Genomic DNA, 12,106 nt, shown 5'->3' on the forward strand with positions numbered 1-12,106 from the left:
TGGTGGGCTGAATAGCCTCCTTCTCCTTCTGTGTTGTAAGATTCTATGTTTCTACTCTGAGAAAGAAGCTTCACAAAATCGCTCCAACCTCTGGCCCATATAGCAGTACAGTGAGAGGGAACTGAAAAACATATGCTGCTAATCTCACTTCTCGCTCTCTCTCTCTCTCTCTCTTCCCTTTGATCCCGGCTTGTACTAGGGAATGTAGCCAGGTTTTGTGCATAATTGATCGAAGTAGTCAATCAAAATAGATTTCAATGCCACAAACTGTAGGAATAGGTTGTTAAAATCCCACTGTTGAAGCTCTGAGATAACATTGTACTGTACAGAAAGAACACAAACAACTGGTTGTTTGTCCTCTGCACTTTATCTGACTAATTGCCAGATCAGCTGATGCAGACAATCGTCTGCAAAATCATCTTGTACAGTGAGAAAACTTCTGTTATACATCCTGGTCCACAGCAATACATACTTCCCCAAAAGTAATTAGGCACACCAGAGAAGAAAAGTCCAAAGTCACAGTATTTAAGCTTCATGGATGCAGTAATTCCCAAGCCAAATAGGATGTTTACTTTGCACCTTCTCCCAAGCAGAAAAACACAAATCAGCGCTCTCAGAATCACAGAAGGAAATTTTAAAATTGTTAGTTTTGGAAAGCTAGAAGCTCCTAATAAAATATAATGTAGAGAATATTACAAACTGCAACAGAATATCTCTCAATTCCTGTCACAACAGACCCGATCGTTCAGGAATCAACATGATCATTTCACTTCACTCCGGGGGCCATCAGGAAGATATACCAAAGATCCATAAGTTCCACATAACGCTGAGCAGACCATCGTACAGAACGACTGTACATCTGCATTTCTGAATGGGGATGGGGGAGGGAAGATGGCCAGAGAAGAAAGAAGAGCTTTGAATCAGAAAAGCAACAGGAAAGCGCTCTGCTGTAGTTCAAAATCTCTATTATCCTAATTTTGCCCTCGTTAGCTTGTTGCTCAGACTGTGGTGTTGCAGCCAAAAAACTGACACTACACCATAAGGAATTGGTTGTTTGAAAAATTCTGATTTTCCTCAGCTGCGCCTTTCTGCAAAAGCATTTCTGTAAATCTGTGATGTCAATGATCAAGTAAATACTAAGAAATGATCCCAAACATAGTAAAAGCCTTTTAATGTGAACACACCAGGATTAGCAAGAGAAAAAAATCCTTCTCAGAATACAAATAGAATAGAACATATAAGAAACCACATCACCATTTCAGCTAATCTTCTCTTCAAATACTTCTCTTTTTCCCTGCAGGCATCATCATCACCCCCATGGTTTCCTGATTTATCAGATGGTCTGGTGAAAGACTGCTGTAAACTGCCATCAATTGCTCCATGATCAGTCAGCAAAAAATCAAATGCAATCAGCTCCTCACATTCTGTTATTTTCTTTGCCAACACTTTCCTTCCTTGTAACCACCGCCTGCCACCCCCTCGCCACACACACCCAAATGGACCATTTCACAACTCTATACTAGCTAATGATAGACTTCAATCGCTCCAGTGCAATTGAACGCGAGTGACAAACAACCCAAGAAAAATCAGACTTGCAATCCTGAACAGGACGCAAACTCTAACCACTTACAACATTTGCTCACACTATTGCTCAGGCAAATATAAAAGAATGCAGTGGGAGAAAAAGCAATTGAATTGCATGCACACACGTTCTCATTTAAATTCTATCTTGGTGTCAGCTCTTTCGCTCCTCCCCCCACAACCACCCCCGGCCGCTTTCGCAGCCTGCCCCAATTGGCTAAAACGCATTACTTCCACTCGAATAACTCTATTGAGATTTGAACAAAGTTAAAGGTAATCTAAAACGAAAAGTACTTGGAACTGCTGATGCTAGCTTAGCGAGACTGCTCATACTAATCATCTGGCTACAGTTAGGATACCAATTCGTTGGATTTCTACTCAAACACATTTAATGACACAGATTCTAGGAAGGAAAACTGGCAGATTGTTTCATAAAGCTAAAATCATGACCATTATTAACTAACAAGTTCCACATATCCCAAACTGACTACCTGATACATCCAGAACCCCACTACAGGAAACTTTCTGGTATCCGGCACTGACGGGACCGAGCTGGTGCCGTCCCATCAAAACTGCCGTAGAAACCAGCGCTAATGTTAAAACATACGGAGCTTCTGAGCTCCGTGTGAAGCAACAAACCCTGTTGCTTAGCAACAGCTTCAAAACAGTCGGCGTAGCTTGCAAGCATCTCTGTAGCTAAGCAACAGCTTCAGCTAGACCTTGCAGAGTCACGACTGCAGAAAAAAAGCAACGAAAAGAAAAAAAAACTTATCTGAACCGACTCCTGAATTTTGCCGGTGGAGAGAGATTTCCGGACATTTAACCTCCGGATAAACGAAAGTCTCCTGTATATTCGATCCGGTGCAAATATCTAACTACTGAAGTGATCCTTTGCAGCCAGGAACAGCTCCAAGTGCACATCTCTCTACTCCACATTCATCTCCACCACACTGGTGATCTGCTTCTCCCCTGCCCCACCACCTCCAAGAGAGGACTTGGGGGGGGGGGGGGGGGGGAAAGAAAACCATGGAGTCTAGTTATGTTACCTCCATCTACTGCAGAACATGAACTCAAATTCTACACGTACATCTCACTCCACTCAGAATCTATAAGATACCACACCACCAAGTGTATGTTGAAGGACTGTGGTCAAAAGGTGACAGTATTCAACATCTTCTGATGATGTTCCCACCTCCAACTTTCTGAACAGAATGCCAAGAGGTAACCAGAGCTACAGGGGGCAATTTTAACTTTCGCTGATAGTGTGAAACGGGCAATATCGGATCGGTTGCCCATTATACACCTCTCCCAAGTATCCTTTCCGCTCCTCCCCATAAAAATCTCACTATCCTCTCAGGCTCTAGCACCAGAGGACAGAAACTCGCATGTCGAGTATATCAAACCCTGACCGTGCCTCTCCCACTGAAAATATGGTCACAATACCTGTGGAAATAATGGTAGTCCAAATAAATAATTGAGACTGCATCCAGAGCTGGAAAAGTAACAAAAATGTAGGGGTACCCCTTTTGTGCATTTACTCACAATCCCTTCTCTTGTATACTTTCCCAACCTAGGAATGCGTGGAGTGACAGAACCACCAGTTCCCCCTCACCCTGCAGTTTCTAGATCTACCCAAACACCACAGTGGATTCCAAACAAATACCCATGCCCAGCATGATGCTCCAATTTTGTTTTCCTATGCTGCCATCCCACTTACACCAAGGGGGTGATTTTGCCATCCCTGGGGAGGCGGGACTGCCGGGAATACAGCAGAATTTGGGGGTGGGTGCCCAAACCACTTCCATGCCATCTTACCAGGAGGCAGGTAGCCATCCCACGCTGGGTCCGTCTCCTTGGAGGCGGGAAGGGATTAAAGCCACTTAACTGCCTGTTAACGGGTAGTTAACAGGCAGAAAATAGGCTCATCACCATTTTGCCCACACAAATGCGGGCTTTCCAAAGGCTCCGAACCCCACCAGGGTCACCGAAGCGAGTAGCGGGTCTGGGGGGTCGGAGGGGTCCAAAAGTGTGCTGTGGAGGTAAGTGATGGGTGCAAGTGTGGGGAGGCGAGTATCTGAGCTAAGTGGAAAGTCTTAGAAAAAGTGTACTTACCTTTGTTTCTTCCTGCAGGCTTCAATCGGTGGGTATGCGGAGAGTCTCGCACCTCTGCGGTAGAGATGACAGATGGCTGTTGCATTCTCCAATGCAGCAACCATCTCATTTCTACAAAAGAAAGAGGTTTGATGAGGTCTTGAATTCAAGACCTCATCAAACTACAGAGAATGTCAGTGTTTGACAGCTTCACAGCTGACAGCTTCAGAAGTAAATGGCAGGCAAGGGCTGAGGCTTTCCAAGGAATGTAGCTTCAGAAGAGAGGGTGTAAGGTAGGAAGGAATACATGTGACAGCCATAAGAGACCACGCAAATAGTTAAATCAGATTGCATTATTTTGCAACACAACCCAAGTTCTATACACCAAACCTATTACAGAATTCAATTACGCCCCTCCCATCTAAACAGTTAGACATTATAAACTGGTCAATTTCCTTCCTCTATATGAAAAAAATGTGGCACAAATGACCGAGTGCAGGACTATTATGTCATCCATACAGCTTTCCGTGAGTCTAAATTAACCTATCTGTATGTCATGTCCACAAAAATATTTAACTCATAAATGCCTCATTTATGGGAGGTATATCCTCCATGAGTGGAGTTTATTTAAAGATCACAAAGCAGTACAAAGCATCACAGATGGCCAGTTTTAATGGCAAGATGAAGAGTGTCATTGCTGCAAAACTACCACTATTCAAACTACAAGACAGCTGAAGAACAATTTTATTCCATAGCCATGGAGTACACGATAGCAGTTACCCAATACACTGAACTATTAGTTAATTTAACCTGTAGCTTCCATATGAAGTCATAGAATCACAGAAATTTACGGCACCAAAGGTGGCCATGTCTAAGTGTCTTGCATCTAATACAGGTTGCGCGTCCAAAATCCGGAGTTCCGGAATCCGGACTCCGGGATGATTGGTGGCAGGGTCATCCAGAATCCGTAAAATATTCTGGAATCTAGACACCCTGTCAAACCGCAACCTGGGCCCAGGCATTTCCAGACTCAGAACGTGTTCCTGGTGTCCAAAGTCCGGAAACGCCCGAGCCCAGGTTGCGATATTTCCGGACTTCGGACATCAGAAACACATTCCGAAGTCCAGAAAAACACGAAAACCAGCTCAGCCTCGGTCCAGAGGTTGCTGGATTCAGGACGCTCAACCTGTACTACCACTTAATCAGAAATAACTGCTTCATAAAAAAAAAACTTGATAGTGTTATTATTTCAGTAAGATTAATATTCTTGATGGTCCTTACCTGTAATATTCAAAGTAGCTAATATTATCAGCTATTTCTGCCATGTTCAAATTTGTATCATGCCATGTTGGGAGGCCAGAGAGCTGCAAAACGATTGCATCTGCCATCTGCTGCATGAACTTCAGTGTCTGAATAAACTCCATTCTTTGTGCAAAGATCTCATCGAGCCTTGCTATATGCTGCTTCAGATCAACTTTCATATTAATCGTCGTCCCAGAGACCTAAAAAAATTTAATCAGATGTAGTCGTAAGACATTTAAAAAATAAATCACCCCAGCAATTCAGCTAAAATAAATTGCGCCAATTGCGTTTTCAGCCCAATTTCCTTCAATGGATGATTCTTAAGTAGTTGGGGTCCTTTCACTTTGGGAAGCCAGCCTGACAGATGGGATGAGGGTCTTCTCGCAGACAGACATTTAGACCCAAACAAAATTAGAGTGGTCTCACCTTGAGTCTCACTAGGTATGGGTGCATGTAGAGCAATGTTACAAAGAGACTAAATCAATCAGTGGATGGATGCAGAAGACTGAAATTAGCAGCCAAGACGTATTCAGTTATAATTTTGCCTCAGAAATTCAAATGACTTTTCAAAAGTGACCTAATTAAAATTTCTTTGAAAAAATACACAATCCAATCCAGATCTATAAAGACAAGGGGGGTGATTTTATCAATGGGGATGTGATAGAGGCGGGAAAGCTGCTTGTCGGGTTTTAGTTCCACCTCCATCAACGTCTGGCCAGCCCACACTATTTTCCCTTGATTGGCCTTGTTAAGCCCGCCAATGAAGGGAAAGCTGGTAACAGAGAAACACTGACAATCTCTGTTCTTTGGTGAGTCCTTGTACTCAAGACTCACTTAGAAAGCTTTCCTGAGCAAAAAGCAGAAGGCTGTTGCATCGGAGAATGCAGCGTCCATTCTGTCATCTCTGCCGTGGAGATGAGGCAGCTCCGCCGCCTAAAGGGATGAAGCCTGGAGGAGGAAGCAAAGGTAAGTAATCTTATTAAAACACTTTAGACTCACCTCCCCACACTTACCTCCCCACACTTGCACTTATCACTCACCTGCACACCGGACATTTCAGCCCCTCTGACCCCCCGGCTTGCCTCGCTGAGGTTTGTAGCCGTCAGGGCTCAAAATAGGGATTAGCCAAAAAACAGGCAGTTAATTGTCACTAATCTCCTTCCCGCCTCGAGGAGACGGGACCCAGCGCGGGTCAGGTACCTGCCACCTGGGAAGATGGCACGGAGGCAGGTTGGGGGCAGGATGGGTACCCGCTCCCAGATTCTGCCATTTTCCCAGCAGTCCCGCCTCCATACCCGCCTCCCCAGGGCTGGCAAAATTGCCCCCAAGTTTTCACTAACTGCAGAGATACAACTTTTGACACACTGATGTTAATTTCAGTATTTTAGCACCAACTGGTAAAATACACATTTTAATCATAGAATCATAGAAAGTTACAGCACGGAAGGAGGCCATTTCGGCCCATTGTGTCCGCGCCGGCCAACAAAGAGCTATCCAGCCTAATCCCACTTCCCAGCTCTTGGTCCGTAGCCCTGCAGGTTGAAGCATCCCAAGTGCACATCCAAGTACTTTTTAAATGTGGTTAGGGTTCCTGCCTCTACCACCCTTTCAGGCAGTGAGTTCCAGACCCCCACAACCCTCTGGGTGAAGACATTTCCCCTCAAATCCCCTCTAAACCTTCCACCAATTACTTTAAATCTGTGCCCCCTGGTTTTTGACCCCATCTGCTAAGGGAAATAGGTCCTTTCTATCCACTTTATCTAGGCCCCTCATAATTTTATACACCTCAATAAGGTCTCCCCCTTAGCCTCCTCTGTTCCAAGGAAAACAAACCCAGCCTATCCAGTCTTTCCTCATAGCTAAGATTCTCTACTCCCGGCAACATCCTTGTAAATCTCCTCTGTACCCTCTCTAGTGCAATCACATCATTCCTGTAATGTGTTGACCAGAACTGCACGCAGTACTCTAGCTGAGGCCTAACTAGTATTTTATACAGTTGAAGCATAACCCCCCTGCTCTTGTATTCTATGCCACAGCTAATAAAGGCAAGCATTCCGTATGCCTTCTTAACCACCTTATCTACCTGGCCTGCTACCTTCAGGAATCTGTGGACATGCACTCCAAGGTCCCTTTGTCCCTCTATACTACTCAGTGTCTTACCATTTAATGTGTATTCCCTTTTCTTGTTAGCCCTCCCCAAATGCATTACCTCACACTTCTCCGGATTGAATTCCATTTGCCACTGTTCTACCCACCTGACCAATTTATTGATATCTTCCTGCAGTCTACAGCTTCCTTCTTCAGTATCAACCACATAGCCGATTTTAGTATCATCTGCAAACTTCTTAATCATACCCCCTATATTCAAGTCCAGATCATTGATATATACCACAAAAAGCAAGGGACCTAGTACTGAGCCCTGCGGAACCCCACTGGAAACAGCCTTCCAGTCACAAAAACACCCATCAACCATTACCCTTTGCTTCCTGTCTCCGAGCCAGTTTTGAATCCAACTTGACACTTTGCCCTGGATTCCATGAGCTTTTAACTTCGTGACCAGTCTGCCATGTGGAACCTTATCAAAAGCCTTGCTAAAGTCCATATACACTACATCAAACGCACTACCCTCATCTACCCTTCTTGTTACCTCCTCAAAAAATTCAAGTCAAGTTTGTCAGACACAACCATCCCTTAACAAATCCATGCTGACTATCCTTGATTAATCCGTGTCTTTCTAAATGAAGATTTATCCTGTCCTTCAGAATTCTTCACAATAAGTGAAAGATCCAGCCAACAGATTTTTTCAATGTGTTACGTTTTTGGGTTTGGTCAGACATTTCACTTATCGATTGGGAGAGAAAGGAAGTAAATAAAGAAATTGAAAAGGAATTCCTGAGGTATGTAGAGGATTCCTTCCTCAAACAGTTTGTTAGCAGGCCTACATGGGCAGAGGTGATGCTAGGTCTGATTATGAATCATGAAATAGATTAGGTAGAGGAGCACCTAGCAAGTAGTGACCACAATATAATAAGTTTTCAGATACAACTAGAAAGGGGAAAAGTCAATGCAAAAACTGCAATACCAAATTTGATTAAAGTAGTTTTAGAAACAAGAAAAGCGAACCAGTTGAGGTGAGGTAGAAGAAGAAACTGGCACGCAGGACTGTAGAGCAACAGTGGAATTTTAAAATTTTAAAAACAGAGATTGCAAAGGTACAGAATACATATATTCTGTTAAAATGGAAACTACTAATAGTTTTAGGATGTCATAGATAATAAAGAGGTTGGAAACCAATTTAAATTGAAGAGAGTCTATAAGAACTGTAAGAATAATAATGAAAACACTAAAGGAGATTATGAGAAAATAAGACAAAAAGGTTAAGAGCAGGATAAGGAAAGCGAAGAAAGATTTTTAAAAATCAACAACCTTTAAAAGTGACTATTTTTTCAAGCAAATGAGTAAAATGAGAATTGTTGAAAGGCAGTTGTAAGTCCTGAAAAGTGAGGCGAGTCAATTTGTAGATGGTGATCAAAATACGGCGGAGGTATTTAATAAGTACTTTGCATCAGTCTTTACTGAAGAGAAGGAAAGTGGATGGTGAATCCTGAAAGATTGGAGAGCAAGATGAGCAATATTATTGTGGATAAAAGACATTTTTTTCAGATAAATTAGTTAGACAGAAGGAACACAAAGCACCAGCACCTGCTGGGATACATCCTAGGATCCTGAGGGAAAAAATTGCTTAGGTCCGAGAAATTATTTTTCAAGCTTCTATCGAGTGTGGTTGAATGCCAGAGGACTGGATAGTGGCCAATGTAGTACCCATTTTTAAAAAGACCAAGCTAATCCAGGTAATTACAGGCTAGTTAGTTTAACATCTTAGGAAAAAATTTAGAATCTCCAAGACTGAAATTACCACGCATCTAGATAAAGAGAAAATACTTAGAAGTAGCTGGCAATGGATTTGAAAAGGGACAATTGGGCTTGACAAACCTCAGAATTCTAGGAGGAGGTAACAGACATGATTGATGGAGGAAATGGAGTGGATGTAGTATACATGGACTTTAGGAAAGCCTTTGACTGGGTACCACAGGGGAGATTACTCGAGAAAAGGAGTAAGGATTTGGGGGGGGGGGGGGGGGGGGGCGGTTGTGTGGGAATAGCAAATGGGATTAAAAATTGGTTAGAAGTGAAAAAAACAAGTAGGAGTTAAGGGCAGTTTTTCCAGAGTGCTTGAAAGTGGGTAGGGGTGTTCTGCAGGGTTTAATTCTGGGGTCATTTCTGGTTACTGTATGTATCAATTATTTGGATATAGGCTTAGAGGGAGCGATGTCAACATTTGTAGATGATACCAAAATAGGAAGTATAGTTAATTCTTTAGAAGACTAAAGGGATAGTGATAAGATGGGAAAATGGGCTAAAAAGTGGCAGATGAAATTCAATGTTAGTAGGTGTGAAGTGATGCATTTTGGTAAAAAAATAACAGCCTTGTTCATTCCTCATCCAACGGTCATACCTGTAAACATCCAGCAGGATCACTAAGTAGAACAGGAATCCTGGCTATTGTTCCCCTCCCTCATCCAAGGATGCTGAGGTCAATTGCCGTGTCCCCATCATCACTCTAGCTAAAATCAGCTAATCCAGCACACATATCAGGACTCAAACTCAGGACCATTCTGTTCGGTATGTCTCATCTATTCACTGGATAAACTGAGCAATTAGGGTATTGAGCAATCAGGGAAGCATTTCACACAATAGCTGAAAATAAATCAGGGTGTCAAAATGTGGTTGTGGTACATTCTGTTCAGGAAATGAAGTTTTTAAATCAATTACACTAGATCCCATTTAGGTAACAAAGTTATTAAATTAATTATATCTTTCAGGCAGATGGGGTGTGAACTGCTCCCCCCTTCCTCGTCTGCTGAATTACCACATCAATTACTCCAGGCTGGTTTCCCCATAGACTGGCGTATTGAATAGCTTGGGCTTTTTCAAACACTGGTACAGATGACAGACTTTAATCATGCCTGTATTTAATATTTGAGAGACCTGAAATAATTTCAGAAGCAACTGACTGCATTTGACAGCCTGTTGGGAGACCGACAGGTTTTTTTATTAATTCATTCGCAGAATGTGGCTGTCGCTGGCAAGCCCGGCAATTATTGCCCATTCTCAGTTGTCCCGAGAAGGTAGTGGTGGGCCTTCTACTTGAACCGTCGATTGTGATTTGATGCAACGGAGTGGCTTGCTCGGCCACTTACGAGTCAACGATGTTGGTGCGGGACGGAGGTAAGGGCAGCAGGTTTCCTTCCCTAAAGGACATTAGTTTTTACTGATACCAACATTTTATTTCCAGATTGTAAATTCAAATGATCAAACTGTCATAGTGGGATTTGAACTCATAGAAACACAGAAGATAGGAGCAGGAGTAGGCCATTCGGCCCTTCGAGCCTGCCCCGCCATTCAATGAGATCATGTTCTCTGGATTATTAGGTGAGCTTACTAGTCCAGTAACATAACCAGCACACTACTGTACCTTTTATCCCACTAACAACGTAACTAATAGGTGTACAGTACTTGCCTTAGCTACAAGCCAAAGGAAAACTTCCAATTTAAAAACAATCACAGCAATCAGGCCACTACAAATGATGTATATAGAAATGTTAGAATTTGAAATAGGAAGGTCAGGATTGCCATCACAAATATATTGCTTTTGCATCCCTACAGTATTTTAAGCATCTTTATTGAAGCAGGGATCATAGCTTATTTTTTCTAAGGAATTAAAACTGGAGCCAGTTTATTTTGGTCACAAAAAAATTCCCAAACATTACGCGGTTTTAGAGGAGACTTTTATACGGAGGTTTGTTTAGAAATAACCGATGAGCTTTAGCGTATTTAGGTAAAATAGCTTTTACGTGAACAAGGAAAAGTTCTAGATTTGACCTTTCTGAAATTCTGACTTTCAACAAATTTGATGATCATAACATCTAAAAATGATTCAAAGATTTTTTTCCCCATGGATTGCAAAGAGCTTCCTTATTCACATTTTTGGAGAAACCACATTAATTTTAAAATCACCCTCTGCAAAACTTGTGACTAACAATTATTGAAGGCATTGCACGACTTCAGTTCAAAATAATTTCTGATTTCTTTTACATATAAACTCTGAAAAATGTGTTCTATTTTGAGTTTTTCCTACGTTGTATATAGTTTTACTTTCTTAATGCACCCAACTCAGCCGGACATGGAGGGCAGTGATCTGCCCACAAGTATTTGTGCGTTAAACCCCTCTTGCACACTCATTCAGCAACAAGTATTTAGGTACAGCAGGAAAATGCATCATTTCTCAAAAAAGTATTTACAGTCGAGGTACAGGACTAGTTTTAGAATTTATACTTAATTCAAGGTTGCTTAGTTTAAATTGTCTGAATTTAAATGACTATCACGTGACAGAAAAGTGCTGGTTTATGGAAGTTAGTTAATGTGAATTACTGAGCATGATTTTTTGTGAGCAAGAAACAAGTTTGAATTAAAAGGAATGGACTATATGCGTTCAGAGAGCTCGTCAGCATCATGAGTGCAACCTTCTGTATTTTGGTGGGGAGAAACTAAGTTGGAGCCAGGTTCCCACCGCAAAAGGAAGTATCTATTTTACCATTCATTATGGCCAATAAGGTTCCTGAGCAATCCAATCTATTCCACGGACCTAAAGGTAACTTTGTAACATCTATTTGGACAGAATGGTCTTTAAAGTTGAAACTCTTCTTCCTAGTGCCCATCCCTCCCCAAAGAGTTTATCCAAGTATTGTGTAAAAATGTAAACTCTCTATCTAATAAGCCCGTATAACCCACTTCAAATTTTTGTTTGGGCATTTCAAGTAGACATAAATAGAGATACAGAATGTGTAAGCTCATCCGCTGCCGAAACCCTCATCCTTGCCTTTGTTACCTTTAGACTTGACTATTCCAACACACTCCTGGCTGGCCTCCCACATTCTACCCTCCGTAAACTTGAGGTCATCCAAAACTCGGCTGCCCGTGTCCTAACTCGCACCAAGTCCCGTTCACCCATCACCCCCTGTGCTCGCTGACCTACATTGGCTCCTGGTTAAGCAACGCCTCGATTTTAAAA

General features: G+C 42.3%; 1 protein-coding gene across 1 annotated transcript in view; it reads right to left on the bottom strand.

Moving 5' to 3' along the window:
* Positions 1–12,106, bottom strand: part of ttyh2 (tweety family member 2) — a 150,534-nt gene that overhangs the window by 51,645 nt on the left and 86,783 nt on the right. The window contains exon 4 of the mRNA XM_085963608.1: positions 4,954–5,174. Coding sequence (XP_085819734.1) covers positions 4,954–5,174 — 221 coding nt within the window. The remainder of the gene's footprint in view (positions 1–4,953; positions 5,175–12,106) is intronic.

Source organism: Somniosus microcephalus, chromosome 21 (assembly GCF_052327205.1).
Source record: "Somniosus microcephalus isolate GS21.2 chromosome 21, FLI_Smic_1.0, whole genome shotgun sequence".
Lineage (NCBI taxonomy): Eukaryota > Metazoa > Chordata > Chondrichthyes > Squaliformes > Somniosidae > Somniosus > Somniosus microcephalus.